The 21,738-nt window shown below is 40.3% G+C and overlaps 2 protein-coding genes across 2 annotated transcripts; one reads left to right on the forward strand and one right to left on the reverse strand.

Moving 5' to 3' along the window:
* Positions 1 to 792: 792 nt before the first annotated feature.
* On the forward strand, positions 793 to 11,368 carry amigo1 (adhesion molecule with Ig-like domain 1). The gene is made up of 2 exons (XM_047366183.1): positions 793 to 1,318; positions 4,755 to 11,368. Exon 2 carries the CDS (start codon positions 4,854 to 4,856, stop codon positions 6,381 to 6,383), a length of 1,530 nt encoding a protein of 509 aa, XP_047222139.1. The 5' UTR covers positions 793 to 1,318; positions 4,755 to 4,853; the 3' UTR covers positions 6,384 to 11,368.
* Positions 11,369 to 11,827: 459 nt separating this feature from the next.
* Positions 11,828 to 21,069, reverse strand: sypl2b (synaptophysin-like 2b). The gene is made up of 6 exons (XM_047366295.1): positions 20,909 to 21,069; positions 20,671 to 20,748; positions 20,008 to 20,126; positions 19,371 to 19,575; positions 15,060 to 15,245; positions 11,828 to 13,700 (listed from the first exon to the last, which is right to left on the reverse strand). The coding sequence occupies exons 1-6, from the start codon at positions 20,924 to 20,926 to the stop codon at positions 13,581 to 13,583; spliced, it is 726 nt and encodes a 241-aa protein (XP_047222251.1). The 5' UTR covers positions 20,927 to 21,069; the 3' UTR covers positions 11,828 to 13,580.
* Between the last annotated feature and the right edge of the window lie 669 nt (positions 21,070 to 21,738).

Here is a 21,738-nt window from a genome sequence, read left to right on the forward strand (position 1 = left end):
CAGGTTTTTCGTCCAAAGCATCCCCACCGCATAATCCTGCCACCACCATGCTTTATAATGGGCATGATTTGTTCAGGATGATGTGCAATGTTAGCTTTCCACCACAAATTGCATTTTGCATGTATGTTAAAAGGTTACATTTTGGTCTTATATGACCAGAGCACCTCCTTTTACATGTTTGTTGTGTCTTCTACATATTTTTTGACAATCTGCATGTAGGCTTTCACATTATATGTGTCTTTCACATAGCCTGGGTTTGTGGAGAGAACAAACAGGGTAAGGGTCTTCACGATAATGTTTGTTCACCAATGATCACTAATAACCTCTGAGGCCTTTACTGAACCGCTGGATGTATCTTGAGATTAGATTACACATAAATTGATTCTATTTAGGGTTATAAGAGTTAAGGGGCGTGAATGAAAAACCCCACAGTAGAAAATTGCATTTTTTTTCTTCCACTTCACAATTATGCACTACACTTGTGCTGGACTGTTAAATACAATCCCAGTAAAACCCATTAAGGTCTGGTTATTTGGCCACGTGGCCTATTATAGAACCTAATTACGACGATTTTAATGTGTTTCCTTCTGTATCTTCATGCCATGAGGAGTTGTTTAGCTTGAAAATCATAATCATTCCTGTCACATGCGCTGTATTATCCGGCTCTCTGTGGACTTTTCCGTTTCCTCTCCTGGGCTTTCAGCGCGTCTTTGGCGCGGTCACTTTCAGTAAACAGCGCATATTGAGTTTGAGTGCATTACCGATAAACGAGTCCACCACTGCAGCAGCAGCTCTGCGTGGAAAGAGCCGCATGCAGGCCTGCGTGGAACCGCAGGAAGCCTGTCGTACATCGACATACATTTCTAATGATCCCTGTGGCTTGTGCTGCTGATCAGACCGAACTTGAGCCGAACCTGCACCGAAATGCGCCAGTTACGTGAAAGAGACGTCTGATAGCTGCGGAGTAAAGCATTCTAATAAATAAGAACTAGAACCTGATAACTACATGATGATGCTTAATTGAATGAACGCGTGTTTTCTGCGCTTTACGTAAGCTGCTGTTTTTATTGGGGTTTTTTTTGCGTAATTTTGCGCCGGGTGTTGGGTGCCTCGTGGAGCGGGATTATTTTGCCAAGGAGATCTGAATAGGGGCTCTCCCTCCTCCCTGCATCAGCCCTCCTCAGCAGCAGACACGGAAGCCCGCTCAGACAGTTCTTCGTCTGCAGAAACACCGTAAACAAACGCAGGGAGCTCTTTTCATGAAATCCGCGTCGCCTCCACTGCTGCTGCTGCTGCTGCTGCTGCACCCCGATTCAAGGCAAGTGTCATCTCCATCTTTATTTCTTTGTACTTGTTATTCTGTCAACATGATGGTGCAAGGCAACGGCTTGCACAGCTCTTACATAAAATGAACGCAGAGCAGTTTGGGAACATGACACGACGTGGTACATGTATTTGCATGATTTTTGCCCGTGTGCGTTTATTTGTTTGGACTTTTTTACTGTGTGCGGCAGTGGGCAGCTGTGTCAGGGAGATCAAGTAATGGCGAGGTACACAGAGGGAGATGGGCAGAGCAAAGGAAATCAAAGCTGTGTCTTCCAGGAGTGTGAATACACATGGGTTAGCGTGACTACCGTTTTCGTGCGTCTGTTTGTTTTAAAGGCAGACACGCAAAACTGCGGGGACTTAAAAGATTTCAGATGCATTATCATTTAAACATATAATTTACTATAGTGAAATATTAATTTTTTTCAGAAATAATTTGAGTTACTACATTTCCTGTATATTTCCTGAGCCAGTTTGGTTAGTGATGGTTATTATGAAGTGTCCATCAGAGCCGGCACAAGGTCGTACAGGGCCTTAAGCAGATTTTAATATGGGGGCCCAATACTTTTTCACCATTCAACTACTGGCCACCGTTTTGTAGTTGTCATGATTTGCCTGTGTTAGATATTTGAGTTTTTTCTTGAATCTGTTGTTTTGTTCTGTAGTTGCTGTTGTTTCAGTTCTTCCTATTTGTTTCCTGTATTAATGTACATTTTGAGTTCTGTTAGATTCTTTCCAGTGTTTCTGTGGTCTTGCTCATCTGTGTTCATTAGCCTGCCTCCTACAGTTGTTCTGCGTTCTCCCTGCCACCAGCTGCTTCACATTTCATCTGACTAGCTCTTCTAGTTCACTGCACATTTCTCCACCTTGCCTCTGTATTGAAACTCTAGTTTTTATTACCGTATTTTCCACACTATAAGGCGCACTTAAAAACCATTCATTTTTTCAAAAAATGACAGTGCGCCTTGTAATCCGGAGCGCCTTATATATGGATCAATTGGTTAATTGGTTGATCCATACTGGTTGTACACGGCGCTCTGTCAAAATGTTTCAGTATGACTGGTAAACTACAAAGCCGCACCGCTTGCAGCATTACGGCTACCGTAGTCAGGGGTGTCGCCGAAGTAATAGCGGTAAACACCTGTACTGTGCTTACTCCTAGTCCAACACCACTTGTGTGTGTATAACGACCCCAAAATTGCACCATTTGAGAGACACGCTTACGATGCTGAGTTCAAACTCAAGGCTGTCAGCTACGCAGTCGAACATGGGAATAGAGCAGCAGCGAGATAATTCAACAGTTAACGCTACTATATTGTGAATGTACTAACGTTTGATTTAGTGCATCAAACTGTTTCTTTTACGTGTTTACTGAATCAGGGAAAAGTTCCCTTTCACGTTTTAACTAACGTTTGATTTCAACTTCAACTTCATAGACTACAATGCATTCCTAACGTGCGGTTGGCTCTATTCAATAGAATTCTATGTAGAGGAGACCTTACCATGAGAGTGAATGGAGTTATCAGAACGCTGGTTTGTAGTGTATTAATAAAGTTTGACTGACTGACTTATCTGACTGTTTTGTTGACATTCTCTTTAGCTCCATCTAGTGGATGCATAACGCAACCCCAGTCAAACGTTTGACTGCAGTAGCTTCTATTCTATGCGCCTTATAATCCGGTGCGCCTTATAGTGCGGAAAATACGGTACTCGCCACTGGATCCTTCTGTTTATCATGAACAGTCTGTCCATGACTGTTTGCCTGCCCAATCCATGCCCGTCTCATCACTTTTAATCCGTGTCCTGTTTCACTCCTCTGTAAATTATCAGTTCAGATATTATTAAATACTTTACTCACCATGTGGCTTCAATCCTCCTGTTCGCAGATTTATCCTGCAAAACCCCGGCCTAATATGGCCGTAGTGGGTCCTCTTTGGACTCAGAAGCCAGGTTTTCCAGTTCCCAGTTAGAAAAAAAACAAGACGGGTCCTGAAGTCAGGATTCCAGTCTTGAGTTTTGCATCCAATATGACCACTGCGCATATAGAATGTGGTAAATGGTGCAGGTATAAACTATTTATTAACACTTGTATTGGTCTGTAAACCAGAGCCCACACAGTACCGAAAATGTTAATTAACAAATTTTTCTTCTCTATTCAAATTCATAAAATAGAAAAGAAATATTTTAGCAGCTTGTTTTACTAATAGTACTTAGCACCAGACCAAACGCTCTATACCTGGATGTGATGTCATTCCCAGCTCCATAATTGTCAAGATGGATTTTGCAGCAGTTACAGTGGGCATGAAACATGACTCGACCACAGACACAAGAAGCAGAAGAATACTGGAAGTTATACATTTTGACAATGATCACATACTGCAACTATCAACTGCAGTGCCTTGCAAAAGTATTCACACCCTTTCAACCTTTTCATCTATTGGCACTTAACAAGCACAGACTCTAAAGTATTTTGTTGTGTGGTGTGCAGTTGTATTTAGACCCCCTTTACTCTGCCACCAACAAATTTACTAAGTATATGCCTTCTGAAAGCATATACTTTACATAGTACATAAAATCCATGTGTGTAATTTAACCACAGTGCAAATACTACTGTTGTGTTTTTCCATAATAATGGAAGATCGGGGATAAAGGTCAAATCTACCAAATCAGAGCTGCACACCTAAACTGACAAACCAGGAAGGAGAGTGTTAATCAGAGAAGCAGTCAAAAGACTCTTGATAACCCTGGAGGAGCTGCAAAGATTCATAGCTCAGGTGAGGGAATCTGTTGACCGGACAATTATTAATCTTGTACTCAGCAAAGCTGGCCGTTATGGAAAAGTGGCAAGAAGATAGCCATTGTAGAAAGACATAAGAAGACCCATTTGCAGTTTGCCACAGGCCATTAAGGGAACAAAGCAAACATATGGATAGAAGTGCTCTGTTCAAATGTGTCCCAAATGAATAATTTTAGCCTACATGCAAATGTTTGTGGCAGATATCCAAAGCTGAATATAACCCTGAACACACCATCCTCAACAATGGTATGGTGATGGCAGCATCATGCTATGGGAAGTCTTTTCTTTAAAAGTGACAAGGAGGTTGGTCAGAGTTGATGGGAAGTTTGATAGAGTTGTATACAGGACAATCATGAAAGAAGACATCCTAAATGTACAAATATGAAATTTTGAAATGTATATCGTGTCGGAAAATCCAAGTGTTCCTGGGGCCCCCTGAGAATTTTGGGGACCTAAGCAGTGGCTAGGTTTGGTTTACCTCAGGCCGTCTCATTACAGTTTTATCCTGCATTAAAGCATGAAATAAAATACAGAGTTTTCAAATGCATTGATATGATTAGAATATTTTCCATTAACTGCATATGTTATGTTTTGTTTTAAAATCTAAAAACGTGCTTGTGTTGTTTTTCAGCTTCTATTCACCAACGTGCTTGGGGCTACTACATCCTTGAGCTATTTCCTAAAAATGGGATCATAATAAACCTCTAGAGGATCGAGAACAACTGCTATTATGTTGCAATCTTCTTCCAGAATAGGTGAAACTTTACCTCTCTGTAAGTTTCACAGTAATTTGCCGAGATGGGCCCTGTTCCTCTCCCTCTGCTCGGCTCTCCTCTGGCTTCCTGAGGCAGCGGGATCTACACTGAACTGCCATACGACATGCATCTGCGCTTCAAATATTGTCAGCTGCTCCAAGATGAACCTGAGTGCTGTTCCCACTGGTCTGCCACTCTACGCCGCTGTGCTGGATCTCAGCTACAATGAGATAGCTCGGCTCAGATCGGAGTGGACTGCAGTCAAGCTCCCGAATCTCCACAACCTCTTGCTCAGCCACAATAATCTTCTTTTCCTTTCCTCTGAAGCTTTTACAAATGTGAAGCAACTGCGCTACTTGGACCTGTCCTCCAACAAACTGCAGCAGCTGGATGAGTTTGTTTTTGAGCCTTTGGTCAACTTGGAGGTCCTTTTGCTCTACAATAACCAAATTTCACAGATTGACAAAACAGCCTTTGCAACCATGGCCAACCTTCAGAAACTGTACCTCAGCCAGAACCATATCTCCCGCTTCCCAGAGGAGCTGATCAAAGACAGGTACCGCCTGGAGAAACTCAGCCTCCTGGATGTGTCGTCCAACAGGATCAAAAAGATGCCCATAGATGACCTTAAGACACTGCCTACCTGGATCAAAAATGGCCTCTACTTCCACAACAACCCTCTGCAGTGTACCTGTAATCTCTACATGCTCCTGGCCCACTGGAACATTCGAAAGCTGAATTCTGCTGTGGACTTCACTGATGACTACACATGCATCCTGCCTAATTCACAAAAATCCCAGATTTTCAGTCTCAGTGGTGAAAGCATGAACTGCAGCACATTCAAGGAGGCAGATGAAGAGGCTTTCCTGGAGCAAACACTCGTCCTCAACTGTGACACCAAACACCGGGACATGATAAAGACTTGGACATTGCCTGGGGACGTGTTGGTGACGTCTGGAGACAACCAGACATCAAAGGTCCTGTCAAACGGGAACCTGCAGATAAGTCCGGTTAGGTATGAGGACTCTGGGACCTACACATGCTTTGCTGCAAGTGAAAGATTTAATGAGACTATCTACATTGTGCTAAAGGTTCACAACTTCACCATGCACGGGACAGGGGAGACTTTTAACACAGCTTATACTACCTTGGTGGGTTGCCTGGCCAGTGTGGTGCTGGTGCTCATGTACCTCTACTTGACGCCGTGCCGCTGTTTCTGCTGCCCCAACAAGGGTAAGACCCGGGGTGAGGACAGCATCCACTCCTCAATGCTCAGCGTCACTCCCACCCACGAGGACCCGGCGCTGAAGGCCGACCTGAACAGGCATGTTGCGTTCATCGACTCCAAAGACTTGCAGGGCCAGAACGGCAAGGTGAATCCCAATGGGGACGAGGACAATGATGATCTGCATGGAGAGGCTGGCTCTATCATGAAGGGGAAGAGGAAGAAATCGGTAGCAGAATCCATTAGCTCCGTCTTCTCAGACACTCCCATGGTGGTTTGAGTCGACAGTGACATTAATGGCACATCACGAGCCATGATTTATTGAGTTTAAACTGTGACCTTGTGCAAGAAAAGGATAAAGGGATGGATAGCAAATTTATAACAGCATCTCAAATGGAGTTCAAAACAGTCTTGTTGTCAAAGAGAACAATAAGCCTGACTTTTCCAGCGTTTCAATCTGTAGCAATTACTATTCATACTGTGAAGAAAAGGAGGCATAAGCGGACTGTGGAACCTATTAGAGAATACAAGATGCAGCTGTTATTAGCACTCAGGAAGTAATGCACTACAGCCATTTGAGAATTGTGAAAAATGCACAAGATCTCCAAGAACATCTTACATTTGGCATAGATTAAAACTGTGCTTTGCTCATATTTATATTCATTATGGAAAATTAAAATAGACTGCAACGTATCATACCTTCTATCTCTCAATACAGGAACATAAACCGACGTCACCAGGCTGTGAGTAGAAATGACATTAACCTTGAGTTATATATAGTGACACAGCATGCCATAAAACCCTATTATACAATATCCTACAGCTTGAGAAACCTAATGAAGGTAAGAAAATATGGATTTCTCAAATTCAAAACAAAAAGAGGTTTTTACCTGATCCTTAGTTGAGATAGACTGATCCAGTTTCATAGTCTTGGTAGTACAGCCATATTTGGCAGCTATTTATCACTTAAACAAAACATAGTAAGGGTTAGGGTTTCATAGTTGTATGGTACACGATTATTAAGTAACCCTGCACATGAATGATTGTGCAATAAAACTTCCCTTATTGTTTATTTACATCTACAGTAAAAACCAAACAATTCTTTGCTTGCCTTTCACAGGTAATCACATGCAGTGTCGTCTGCAGATACACATAAGGTGCACAGAGGTATTTTATGACCGATTATTAACATGTTGTCTTTATTCTGTAAACACAAAGGGTACCAAACTCCTTACAAGGACGGAAGCTGTTCTAGTTCTCGTCCGCTGACGTGCCACATGCTGTTAAATTTTCCTCTTGGCAAAGTAACAGCATCAGTCGTACTAATCCAGAGCTTAAAGCTCTAATGCTTAACTAACGCTGTTTTATGTTACTTTATTCTTTAGAAGAGGTGCACCTTACAGGACAGCTGAAAGTCTATACTTTTCAATGTTTGAATAAATACTTACCGGTACTCAGATGTGATAAGATGTAGTTGGAAGAATAATGTCTGACTCAGTCAATAGTTCCCAGTGTCACACCTGAAATGTAGCTTTTTATTTCCTTTGCTTGCTAGAATGTGATGATTTTTTGTATCAGCAGTAAAGTGTTAGAGTCTGAGTAACAGTAAAACCTTAATGGTTTCCATCTTAAAAATAAGTTTATGAATAATAAAGTGGAGGCTGTACATTATTGGCAGGAAGAGCTACTTTTAGTCACATAGCTGTGGACAAAAATTAAATTACCAAGACTTTTTCTAAACAAATAGTGCACGATTGTTGAAGTGGGATTCTATTAAAAGGTTATAAGATGTTAATAACTTGCAGGTCCTACAGGCTAAAGCTAACAGCTAGTCTGGGGCAAACACATCTACCATCTTAAAATAACATTTGTCAGGTTTGCATTTTAGAGGTCTTCAGAGGAGAAACTGCATTGATATGTTACTTGATTATATGTTGATTATTACAGTCAGAAACCAGAAGAAAGCTTGAAAAGGTTTCCTATCACGCATGTGCCAACCAGAAATAACAACCTGCATTACCCAGAAAGGGTTTAGGGTAGTGGAGCCCTTGAGTGATGTTGGCCCAGCTGTTTAGATCATGCAGCTTTAGACTATTGGTTATTTAGACAGAAATGGATAATTATTTACACTGGAAATGGAGGATGGAGATGGTGCGCTATGAAGAATGTCAAATCTGTAGTGGAAACACAAAGCATTGCGAGTGGTGTTACTGTGACAGGAAACACTAGTGCAAGTATCTGTTTCACACAGAAAGATCATTGGTTCTGCAACACCTTTTAGGTCTATTTCTGGTGTAGATAACCAATTAATAATATATGCAAATATATTGATGGTTGAAAAGTTTAAAAAGATAGGTTGAGGAGCTCTGCCATCTGGGAGGGGCTCAGAGTAGAGCTGCTGCTCCTACACTTTTAGAGAAGCCAGTTGAGGTGGCTTGGGCAACTATACCTGATGCCTCCTGGACACCTTCCTCGGGAGGTGTTCCAGGCACGTCCCACCAGGAGGAGGCCCAGGGCACGGCCCAGGACGCGCTGGAGGGACTTTGTCTCTTGGCTGGCCTGGGAACGCCTTGGGCTCCCCCTGGAGGAGCTGGAGGAGGTGTTTCGGGAGAGGGACGTATGGGTGTCTTACTGAGTCTGATGCCCCCACGACCCGGTCCCGGATGAAGCAGAAGACGACAAGTACGAGTAAGTTTAAGGTTTGAATAAAAAGTGGAGTTGTAGAAGCCTGCTTTTGGTCTAGGCCCATCTGTGTCCCACATTCAGTGTCTGGTAGCAAGTAATCTGGATTTATACAAAATAAAATGACAAGACCTGCAGCATATCATTTTCCAGTCAAAGTAACTACTGAATAGAAATGGTCAGGCAGTGTAAAAAAAACGAAAAATCGTTCAAAATATATACATTTCCTTTTATACCTCTTTCTTTTTATATCAAAACAGTTTTCCTGATTAGATTTTTATGTGTCTTTCTCAGTATTTTTCTGGTGACAGAGACTTTTAAAGATTGTTTTCCAAAATTGTTTATGCATGTGGACTGGATCCACCATAGTGGAACAGTTTTTTGTGGGTTAATCCACATTTGTCTCACTTTGTCCTGACCCTGATGCAAGAATTATGCCTAACACCTTGATACTATCCAGAAGGAGTGGTTTCATTAAATTGTACTGGGTTTATGTTGTAGCACAACAAGGCCAGCTGGGTGTAAATGCTAATTGCATCATTTGAATGGAAGACGCTTCAGTCTGGTTTCCATACCTTTAAATCAGCGGGGATCGATCGTATTATCATGAGTCACCGCAACACAAAAAGAGGCGTTTTTTTTGCCTTCAAATATACTGACAGCCTCAGTTCAGCCCAGATGTGTTTGCTTTGTTTCTTTCCCTGTCATTATTAAGCTGCCCTTTCTTAGGCTCGAAAGCAGTCATTCAGCCAGGCAATGAATGCCATGCCCTTTAAATAGTCTGCAATTTGTTTGTGAGGGGAAACAACTGGAGCTTTCATCAAGCGGTTGCACTCCAACTGAGTCATATGGTTGGAAAGTGCAGTATATTCCAAAGTATCCGTTATGCCTTTGAGTTGCTATTCAAAACAAAAATACTAAACAATTAATAATTAGATAAAATCACATCTTCAAAACAAAAAATCTATTTACACGTTTCTGGTTGAAATGTTTTCTTATGCAAAATTGGTGGAATATTCACAGTTGCTGCTTGCACCACAGCATCTCCTATGTGGGTGAGAAAAGGAAGTCACACTTGTCAGAGAGGTGCTGTGTGCGAATCATATCACTCTGTCACACGCTGAAACACCAGGTGGAGAAACAGACAGCAGCAGAAAATACCAAGCCACACTTTAAAAAAGCTGCATATAGAACCCTCACAAACAGGTTGCATTGGTCCAAGAAAGAGATCCATTTTAAGGATTTTTACAGATTTTTTCCATTTGCAGCTGAAATAAATGCTTTTATCCATCAGATTTTGATGTGTTGTCACTTAAGACTGCTGAGATCACAAACAGATATTGTGGTTTTTGAGTGGCTCAGCAAATTACTCGACCATTACAGAGAAAAGATTCCTTGTTGGACCCCACTAGATCCACTCTGTTTGTCCTTCACAGTTCAGTTCATCTAGTAGTCCTGTATAGCGATCGGTTAAGTGCTTTTGCAAAGGTTCTAAAATAGAGGAGAAAGACTTGGCTTTGTTTTTCTCTAAAGCAAATCTGCCTTTGTGTATATCTATATCAACAATTTATATATATATCTCTATATATATCTATGTATGTATTAAGACACATTCTGCGTTCAGTATTGATTAGCTGTGTACTGACTGTTTTCTTGTATATTCCAATACTGTTCATTTTGCATTTCGTCTGCCTTTGTGCTAATGTTAGCCGTTCCAACATCCAAGTCTTATTATAAATGTTTATTTTTAAGCAGGGTGGAGATTAGCTATTCTTTATTAAAATGGCTGGGTGAACAGAAAAATGTCTAAACATGTGATCGAAATCTGCATGGAGAGAAAACCAGTTTATTTTTTAATAACTCAAGTATAAATCCTAATCTAGTCTATCCTAATGAATACACTGCATCTTGGCTCCAGTTATATTTAATGAGTATTGGACTTTGTTCCTAAAGCCATACCAAAATAAAAACACAGTGCTTTACTTGATTGTTACGCCATATGATGTAGGGAGCTGCTGGCTTGTGACTCAGAGAAATGATAAACATGGGAGGGTTTGAAAAGCCTCCTAAACAGTAGGGAAATAGAGTTCCTCAGGACTAACTATATGATGTTTATTAAACTTGACAACGTTTGCAGTATCTTTAAAGGAAACCACTTAATCTTAATATTTCCGCACCTTGCAGGCTCTTTGCTCTTAGTTTAGATAAATCCAGCCAGATTAAAAAGGGAAGAGAGTGCTCCCTTACTGCCCCGCTCCAGATAATCATCCTTCATCCATAGCTATAAAGTAGCAATCAGCCATGAGGTGGTGAGTCAGAAAGCTTGTTGCTTTTACTGTGTCCGCAGGATAAGAAGGGAGCTTTAAGCAGCACTGAAAGCACTGTGTTTATTGACCACAACTTTAAAGATGATAAGGTTGGTCACTGCCATAAAAACTTAAACGCCTCGTAGCTGAAGGATAATGGCTTTGCATGGTATGCTTAGAAGCTTCTCTGGCTGCACCCTATAGTCTGGATGTAAACTATAGGCATTAAAGAAGAGAAATATACAATAATTTGACATAATAAAAGATAACAGATTTACCAACTCGTGTTGTCTTTTTTGTCTCTATCTCAATCATAGCTGAAGGACCATTATGTTGCTTACTATGGCTCAAGTTGTGTTGTACTGCCCTCTGGTGGTAAAACATGCATTGCACACCCATTAGTGTCCACCTGCAAAGTTTTTAGAAATTATTCTTCATAAACTTATACATCAGTATAAAAAAGAAAGGGGGCAGTAATTTCCAAGCTGTGGCATAAGCAGTATCGTATTAAGGATAAAAGCAAATAGCTATCTTAAGACTTTTCAAATATACTGATTGTACTGGTTGAAGTATTTCTAAACTTTCAAAAACTTTCCAGTGCACTATTGGGGTCATATTCTGAAGATGTAAATAACATCACTTTGCCACAAGCCAGCCAAGACCTGGTACTCCAGATTTCTGATAGCCATCAAAAAGAATAATCAGAAGACCTGCCAAGGCAGTCTTCATAGGCATCTAGGGATGAAAAATCATGGATTTATTTTAGCAGAACAATCACCCTAAACACATGAAAATTATAAATTGACTTCAGAGAAAGAAACTTAACCTGCAAGAATGGCCCAGTCAATCACTAAACTCGAAGCCAACTGAATGTTTATGGAAAGAACTGAATCTAACGTCAATAGGCTCATCAGAAAAACATTGACATGTTCAGTACTCGTTTTCCCCACTTCAAATTAAGGAAAAAGTGCCTCATAAACACGTTTGTCTTGATTTGTTTTTGAGAGAAGAAAATAAGGCTGTATGGTATTGTTTGACTTTATTCAACAAGCCTAAAACTAATTTGGGACACTTAGTTCCTAATCAGTCACATTAAATGTTTAAAGTAGATGAATCAAAACAAAACCGCTTTTAAAAGTGTAACCTGCCACATGGATAACAATGACTGCACAGTTTGTGAACTGGCCTGTTAGGTCTGGAAAAATGTTTATATAGCTGTTACAGTTTAAACTAATATTTGAATCTGCTAATCAAAGCCAGGAAGTTAGTCTGTATATTAATATTTTTGGCAATTAAATACATAACATGGCTAATTACAATTTACTTTATAAAACTTTCTGTATGCCCACTGATTAATACACCACCTCTGCTTCCCTTATTATACTGTTGATTGTCCAAACGTAAGCAGCATTGACTTAATTATTTTTTAATGCACAGGATTGGACGACGACTCATCCTTCCAGACTGTAACAGCAGTTAAGCCCCATTTGTGAGGATTTAAAATACAAACACAATGTTCCAGAGGTGCACTATTAACTAAATGATAAGGAAAATAATTATGGCAGATACAGAGATAAAAAGCAGATATTGCTTAGACCAAAACAAGTTACATTTGTTTTTGTAAAATCATTCCCTTCTTATATAAGAGAACAGGTATGCAGAGAATTAGGAATAACTTGAACACAACTCAAATGTTAAAACAACTGATTGAATTACACAACAGTGCAACCAAACAGAAACACTGAAAATGCCTTTGCAAGGGCATTTTTCTCAAAAAGAAGGACAAAAGATATCTTCTGTATTGAGAAACAAATTTTAGTTGGGAACTGTAACAGTTTTACATGTAAAATGGGGAACATGGTCATAACGGGTAGAACAGAAACACTGCATTCAGCATAATATTCAGATGTTATAGTAATATTTCTAGTTTAAACTAACAGCAATCAATAAAACCACACAAAAGAAAAAAAAGGCAAATGTTTGACTTTCAAACAATCTCACATTGGCAGTTAAACCCTATATATTTTAGACCTGGGTTTAATTTTTCCTCAGCGCATTCAAGTATTTTAAATGAAACTGGAACTATGATTTATACACATAGCAGCCCTGAGGTTTTTTATTATTAATCACAGAAATGATTTATTGTACAAAGATATTGTTTATCTGTAATACCTTCTGAAAAAGGGTCACTTCGTTATCCATGCTTGGGTATGCAGGTGTTAAAGCAGGTTTTGTTCTACATTTGTACCTTCAGGACCCCTCTGAAGGGGCTTTGCCATCTATAAACTCAATAAAACAAAGTTAGCTTCCGTTAGTATTAAGTGAGCCAGTCTATTAATTTTTGGCAAAACAATATATTTTAGTACCTTTTGAAATGAATTTGACAAAATGCATTTTTGATGGAAATAAACATAAAATTAGAATCAGTCCTGCAAAAAGTGCAGTGAGTTGTACATGTTAGACTCTTCTGAAATGAGGAAGCCGTGTAGTTACGATGGCGTAGCTCCAGCTTCAACGTTGGCAGGACGGTTTGTCTTGTGGAAAGGGGTTTCTTTGTATATAAACCAACAGTTTCCTCCCCACAGGATGAGGTTAAGGAATCCAAATATCTGCAGGGGAGTTAAGACATAAATGAAATACAGTGCCAACACAAATCAATTTGTGTTAAGTAATTACAAATAATTTGTAATTATTGCTCAAGAGTTAATACTTTGTAGAACTACAGCTGCAAATCTTTCAAGGAATATCTCTACCAGCCTTTACATTTAGAGTGTGGCATTTTGGCCCATACTTCTTTGTAAAATAGCTCAAGCTCAGTCAGGTTGATCTAAACCATCCAGTTGTAGCATGGGCTATTTGATTAGGATTGTTGTCCTGCTCTCTCTAAAGAATATTACATGTTTTCTTCCATGATTGGCTTATATTTGGCTTCATCCATCTTCCCATCAACTCTAAGCCGTTTCTCTGACCCTGCTAAAGAAAAAAACATGGTGTGATGCTGCAGCCGCCACCACCACGTTTAACCATGAAGTGTTTAACCATGAACTACCAGGAACAAGTTCTTCCACATGCTCTCCGTTTCTTCTATGTGGCTTGTGGCAAGGAGGACATCTTCTGGCTTTATTTTTTAGCAACAACTTTCTTCTTGCCAGTCTCCTATTAACTTTGTGGAGTACATGTATAACAGTTGTTGGGAGCTCCTCCTGGATCTTTCCCCAGCCTGCCAGTGTAGGTTGACGGCCATAACTTGCTTGATAATGCTATACGACATAACCCTGGTGACTTCTGAAGGAAACTGGTTGCACTGGATATTACTTAGAATTATCAGAGTAAAGGGAGCTGAATACAAATGCACACCACACTTTTGAGATCTTTTTCAAATTTTAAAAACCGTCAGTCAATCATTTTCTACCGCTTATTCCATAGTGGGTCGTGGGGGAGCTGGTGCCTATCTCCAGCAGTCTATGGGCGAGAGGCGGTACACCCTGGACAGATCGCCAGTCCATCACAGGGCAACACACAAACAACCACGCACACACTCATTCATACACCTAAGGGCAATTTAGAGTGACCAATTAACCTAACAGGCATGTCTTTGGACTGTGGGAGGAAGCTGGAGTACCCGGTGAGAACCCACGCATGCACGGGGAGAACATGCAAACTCCATGCAGAAAGACCCCCAGCCGGGATTCGAACCCAGGACCTTCTTGCTGCAAGGCAACAGTGCTAACAACTGCGCCACCGTGCAGCCCATGTTGAAAACCATGATTCCTTATACTTCAATTTCACAGGTATGCCCTACTTTGTGTTAACCTATCATTTAAAAATCCACATAAAGCTCGTCCATGAAACATGACAAAATGTGCAACAGTTTAAGAGATATGAATAATTTAGCAAATAACCATGTGTATGCTTGGGTCATGCGCACAAACCTTTTTTAAGAAATAATAAGTTGTATTATAACTCACCACGGAGGCATTTAATTTGCCCATACTGGGTGTAGCTCCTGCGCTGCACGTGGCATTTTTGCAAACTTTAAGTGAAGTGATAATAGTTAAAGGACTTGTGGCCCATTTGACATCAGTCAAGCCTTTGGCCCAGGCAGAGGAAGATACCAGCCACAAGAAGGCCAAGGCTGCAGTCACCAACAGATCCTAAGGAAACAGCAAACAAAGAATAAGTATACAACAAGTTTGATCTTGTGTAGAAGGTCTAAGATCTGTTTTTGTTTCCTGATCTGACTTAATCAACCGTAACACCGAAGATCAAATTTCTGCAGTCCAATTTAGCAGTTTATTAACTCTGTAAGTCAGCCATGAGTTACTCAAATGATCATGTAAAACATAAAAGGAAGAATGCTGACCATAGGAAAAAAAGCCACCGAAAGCATAAATGTATCTTAACATGTTATCATTGCTTGTTCTCTTGTATTAAATGCTTCAGATTTTATCTGTTGGACATCAGAGAAAGTTTGACTCTTAATCTCTGTAACAAACACCACTGCTTTAAATCTTGTTTGCACTAAATGACCCACCGAGATAAAACAATTAAGTCTATCTGGGGGAGTCTATGCAAGTTCAGGAAAGAAGAAGTTCTCATCAGAAACCAGTAATGAAAAACAGAAGTTTATTTCAATTTATTTCAAAAAAAAAAAAAAAAAATACTGAAGTAAAAACAAGACACTTTCAGTGTACACACAGAAATTCTTACATTGAATTTAATACTTTTTAATCCGTTTTTTTTTTTATACCATCACAAACATTTTTAATACCAACATGACCTCCAGCTGCAAGTGTAGCGTCAACCCTTTGAACTTCAGTTGGGGGCAACTATAAATTAATGGATCATTTTCTTAACATTCGTAGTACAGGGGTTGGACAATGAAACTGAAACACCTGGTTTTAGACCACAATAATTTATTAGTATGGTGTAGGGCCTCCTTTTGCGGCCAATACAGCGTCAATTCATCTTGAATGACATATACAAGTCCTGCACAGTGGTCAGAGGGATTTTAAGCCATTCTTCTTACAGGATAGTGGCCAGGTCACTACGTGATACTGGTGGAGGAAAACGTTTCCTGACTCGCTCCTCCAAAACACCCCAAAGTGGCTCAATAATATTTAGATCTGGTGACTGTGCAGACCATGGGAGATGTTCAACTTCACTTTCATGTTCATCAAACCAATCTTTCACCAGTCTTGCTGTGTGTATTGGTGCATTGTCATCCTGATACACGACACCGCCTTCAGGATACAATGTTTGAACCATTGGATGCACATGGTCCTCAAGAATGGTTCGGTAGTCCTTGGCAGTGACGCGCCCATCTAGCACAAGTATTGGGCCAAGGGAATGCCATGATATGGCAGCCCAAACCATCACTGATCCACCCCCATGCTTCACTCTGGGCATGCAACAGTCTGGGTGGTACGCTTCTTTGGGGCTTCTCCACACCGTAACTCTCCCGAATGTGGGGAAAACAGTAAAGGTGGACTCATCAGAGAACAATACATGTTTCACATTGTCCACAGCCCAAGATTTGCGCTCCTTGCACCATTGAAACCAATGTTTGGCATTGGCATGAGTGACCAAAGGATTGGCTATAGCAGCCCGGCTGTGTATATTGACCCTGTGGAGCTCCCGACGGACAGTTCTGGTGGAAACAGGAGAGTTGAGGTGCACATTTAATTCTGCCGTGATTTGGGCAGCCGTGGTTTTATGTTTTTTGGATACAATCCGGGTTAGAACCCGAACATCCCTTTCAGACAGCTTCCTCTTGCGTCCACAGTTAATCCTGTTGGATGTAGTTCATCCTTCTTGGTTGTATGCTGACATTACCCTGGATACCGTGGCTCTTGATACATCACAAAGACTTGCTGTCTTGGTCACAGATGCGCCAGCAAGACGTGCACCAACAATTTGTCCTCTTTTGAACTCTGGTATGTCACCCATAATGTTGTGTGCATTTCAATATTTTGAGCAAAACAGTGCTCTTACCCTGCTAATTGAACCTTCACACTCTGCTCTTACTGGTGCAATGTGCAATCAATGAAGACTGGCTACCAGGCTGGTCCAATTTAGCCTTGAAACCTCCCACACTAAAATGACAGGTGTTTCAGTTTCATTGTCCAACCCCTGTAAGTAGGAGTAGTAATGCTTGCAATTCAAATCAATTACCTATTGGCATATAGTTGCTGTTTCCAGGCACCACAGCAATTTCAGCTCGCAATGCTGAACTGGGGCATAGAGTTGTAGGTCTACTCATGGTGCTGGGGGGCTTACTGCTGGAAGCGGCTTGCAGGAGAACGTTGCTATTTATTGTCTTTTTACAGACATTTTACAGAGCCTCTCGGCTGTTACCAATTTCTGGGCCTGGCCAGTCTTTGAATCTGGTGTCCTCTAGGCAGATGTTCAAAAAGATGCATATCTCCATGACGTTTTGGCAGCAATCCGGCCATAAGGCTATTGAGTTAGAGCATAATAAAGTCTATGGTTAAAGCAAAAACCGAGGTGCCAATAGTTTTACCACCAACACACACTGACTGACGTCATGACATCATTGATATCAATCAAGTCCACATCAAATTTATATAATATAGGCTGAATGAGTTTATTACAAGGATAAACATTTTTTTTTTTTTTACGTTTTTTTTTTTTATTACATGCGAGGCCGGATGTAGAAAACACACTCAGACGTGGAATTTGTGGACAGTTTCATCAGGAAATGAATCATATACTTTGTCAGTGCAAATTGTGGTGTAGAGGCTGGGCCAAGGTTGTCCTTTCTCTTTGCTAGTGATGATGTTTTCATTATTTTAAATACGAAAATACAATCAAACTAAATCAAAATGTCTGATCATCTGTTTCTGATCACATAAGTAAAATCAAAATTACAAATGAATTCATCTCTAGTTTTCTAATTTTTCGTTACTGGTTTCTGATGAGACCAAAACATGAACAAACCGGGGATTTTTTGGGTATTATTGTTTATTTTCTCCCATCCAGACTCCATAATGTTACATAGAAAGCGTTCTTATTGGGTTATGATATTAAAAAGGACTTTAAACAAAACAAATTTGTTAAAATCTTTGGTTTAATTTAACAATTAATTGATTAAATGCCACAAACATGAAAAAATACATGCTGCAAGTTCTCTAGTTGAAGTTGTCTTGAAATCCAACAAAAAATGAAGAGATTTGAAGATCATCTCCAATTATGCAGCACAGCACCCTGCCTAACTGCAAGAGGTGGCTAAATTTAATCTTTCCCCAGAATTCAAACAAAATGGAAACAAGCTCATATTAAAAAAATCCTGTAGAATAATACTATGAAGAAGCTTCTCTAAGCTAATGTTTTCAGTAAGCAACAGAGTCCTTCAGTTGTGGCCAAGCTACCTCACAGTCACATGCGTTACTAACTCATGGCAACACAGTAATATTGCTCCTCCAGTGTTGCCTGTGTTGCTTGCTGACAGAAATGTTTACACAACACTGATGTCCTTCATTTGCCTGTAAACCCCACCCTACCCAGTCTTTCACTCACACAGCTCCATTACACTTTCTCCAAACTCAAGTCAGATTCCAGCATGAAGCGACTCCTCTGAGGCAAGGCTGTCTAAAGTGCAGCCCGACAGCAATTTGCCCCCCCGCCGCCTTAATTTCAGAATGGTACACATTTGGACCTTTAGCATAAGCATGTGAGGCAGATGGACACTTTTTGTCATTCTTAGGGTGAAATTCTTACTGAACTTCTATATTTTCCTAAAGTGGAAATCGTTCGCTACTATTAGGACAGGTTTTTGCAGTTTTTTTTTATTTCAACTTCATGGAAAGTGGGACCATAAATATCCGACAGACTTTGGCACATATTTTCATTAAACTTGCCAAAACACAGAAAGCTTTTCAAAGAAAGAGTGACTCATACGCCAGTCTTGCTAAAAGAATATGCTAAAAACCTTTTTAAGACCAAAATAGTAAAAAACATTTTACCCCCAAAAAATAATAATTGAGGAACTGCTTGCTTTCCACATGCAAATGCTTGGCACCCTTTTTATGTTTTAGATCTACAATAATTTGCTAATTTGTTTCTTTATTTAAACAAATTGGTGTTTAATTCATTGCAAAGAAGGAAAAACAAATGATGTTTTTAATTGGGGGGGAAAGATGCCCTACAATTGATCCAGTCATCCTAAAAGACATTCTTGCCTAAATGTATCTTTACTCCTGTTTCATCTCATCCATTTAAACACAGGTAGAGAATAGAAGAAACCCATGCAAACGTACCATGATGGGACCACGAGAGGATTCTCTGTACAGGTGCTGATAGCCCAGATAGAGGATTAATGACGCGGTGCTGTAGAGGAAAGCCAGTACCCCGATACAGACGTAAAACTGCGCGGAAGACGAATGATCCCCAGTCAGGTAGAACTCAATGCTTGTCGATTCGTTGGTAGTACAGTTAGGAACCTTGTAGGGATGCTGCATCAATCTTTGCAAAAAATAGACAGAAGTTTTTGTTTTTTTTAAGAAAACCAGAGTTTTATACAGTCTGCATTTTAAAAAGCCTAAAATCTTCCATCATTCCCTTCCCACAATTTGAATGAGATGCCAGAGAAGGTACCGCAGTGACTTTTTCATTCTATAGAAAGTAATGCAGTCCTGTCCCTCCCTAGGCACAAGAAATTATTATAACGTGGCAACAAAGTCCTGTCTCATGTGGATATGACATGTAACAGGTACCAGAAATAATTAATGACAACTTCCCAGAACCTCATTTTTTTTTAAAAACATACTTTCTTGTTTTTCTTTGTTTTTTTTGTGTGTAAATAATTTCATATTTTTACCTGAGGTTATCCTACTGGTAAGGGTGGTAGACCAGCCCCTGTCTATTGGTGAAACGCTGTGGTTTGCTTGAACATACCTGAATGGGTAGTTGAATTCAGCGTGTATTTCCTCCAACTTGCTTTGTTTGCACTGGATGTTGAAGCTGGTGGAGCCGCTGTAACCTCCAGTTGTAGCAAAGGCGAAAATGGAAAACAGCTGTAACCTCAGAGGAAAGATGGAGAGAAAACATGGTCGGAGAAAAAATGAGGAAGGATGTTGAATTAAGAAGCTCTGATCTAACGCTACCAAATATACAAGAACACACTTTCTTGTATATTATGAAAGGTTTTTGACAGGAAGTAAGTCTAGATAACATAATTTTGAATGCAGGGCTTACAATAAAAAAAATACAGTTGAAGGGGTGAAAATGGCGAGGCAACGGGGAGACGGAAGCAGCAAATGCTTGGTTAGATATTGCAATATTTGTCTACACACTTTAAACTGAGTGCACACTTTCACCGTGAGCTGCACAGAGGGTTGAGCATGATTCAGTCCATTATTAACCGGGCAACCGCGACGCATTCCACATTTAACCTCAAATAATGACTCCTATAGGCGTGGAGAGGGTCACAAGACCAACACCCTAATCAATTTGAGAGGTATTTCAGGCAAGCAGAGATGAGCTGCCCCCGTAGAAAACACACACCCAACACCGCACACATAAACAGGCCATATGGTTAACAAATCCAGCAAAACTCACCCATTCTAGCACCCGGATAAACGCTAAAGGCTCCTTTAGGGGTCCAAAGTCAAGCGTAAATCCTGATGAGAGCACTTTCTAATAAAAATAAAGACAGAACAAATTAGAAAATAAAAGCTAGTCTACTATCGAGGGGGGTTTATCGAAAAAAAAAAAAAAAGAGGTGTGCAGGTTGAAAAAACAATCTATTTTTGTGGTCGCCTCTGACTGTTGCGGCCCCTAATGTCAGCGCCGTTACCTGAGCAACGGATTCCATATTCTGTCCGAGAAGAAACGCACAGTAATAAAACTTATCCGCTCCCTTTTGGCCTCGAAGCTCCGCGCAGGCTGGTTCTGTCGTGTCAAACTTTTCAGCGGATCGCAGCGGCTGACACGTGATCACAGAAGGTCAGGCTTAGACGAGAGAGGACGGTAGGGGGCGCTGCTGGGAAATGAGAGAAATAAGGGTTTTTGCACACCTCGTGTTATGGAGAATAATTTCTAAAAGCCGGAACGTTCTTCTACGTTTCTTCTTCACTAGTGCAAAATAAGTATGCAGATGAATGTTTACATTTGTAGATGAGCAACCACCCACCCTACCCAGATGATAGGGGTGTGGGTGAGAGAAAGGTTTATATTTTAATAAATAAACATCATGTTGTCTGTTCTATAGAACTGCAATATTAGTTAAAACACAAATGGTTAAAATAGATTATTGAGCTATGGTTCTTTTTTCAAGTGTCTTGTCTGAGTATTTCAGGCAAACCATTTGGAAAGCTGGATGCCTACATGTGTGAATTTGTCACCTGGAGTTGCAAAGGTGTTAGAATGGTGATGTACTGTATGTATGTATGTGAAATCCCTAAATTATAATCATGTGTGAGTTTTTATACTTTATGTGTGTGAAAATTAGGCTGAGAGTTTGGATATTTGTCTCCTAAAACACAGGATTTAACCAGTGATGCATCTAGGAAGACAAACATTTTTGCAGTACTAATGCGTTCCTCTATAATTTTTGACGCTATGCAAGTTTGGAACCGGCAACTTACTTTCTGCATCTGGCTGTCTTGTCCCATTTATTGTGTGGGA

Source organism: Girardinichthys multiradiatus, chromosome 1, assembly GCF_021462225.1.
Source record: "Girardinichthys multiradiatus isolate DD_20200921_A chromosome 1, DD_fGirMul_XY1, whole genome shotgun sequence".
NCBI lineage: Eukaryota > Metazoa > Chordata > Actinopteri > Cyprinodontiformes > Goodeidae > Girardinichthys > Girardinichthys multiradiatus.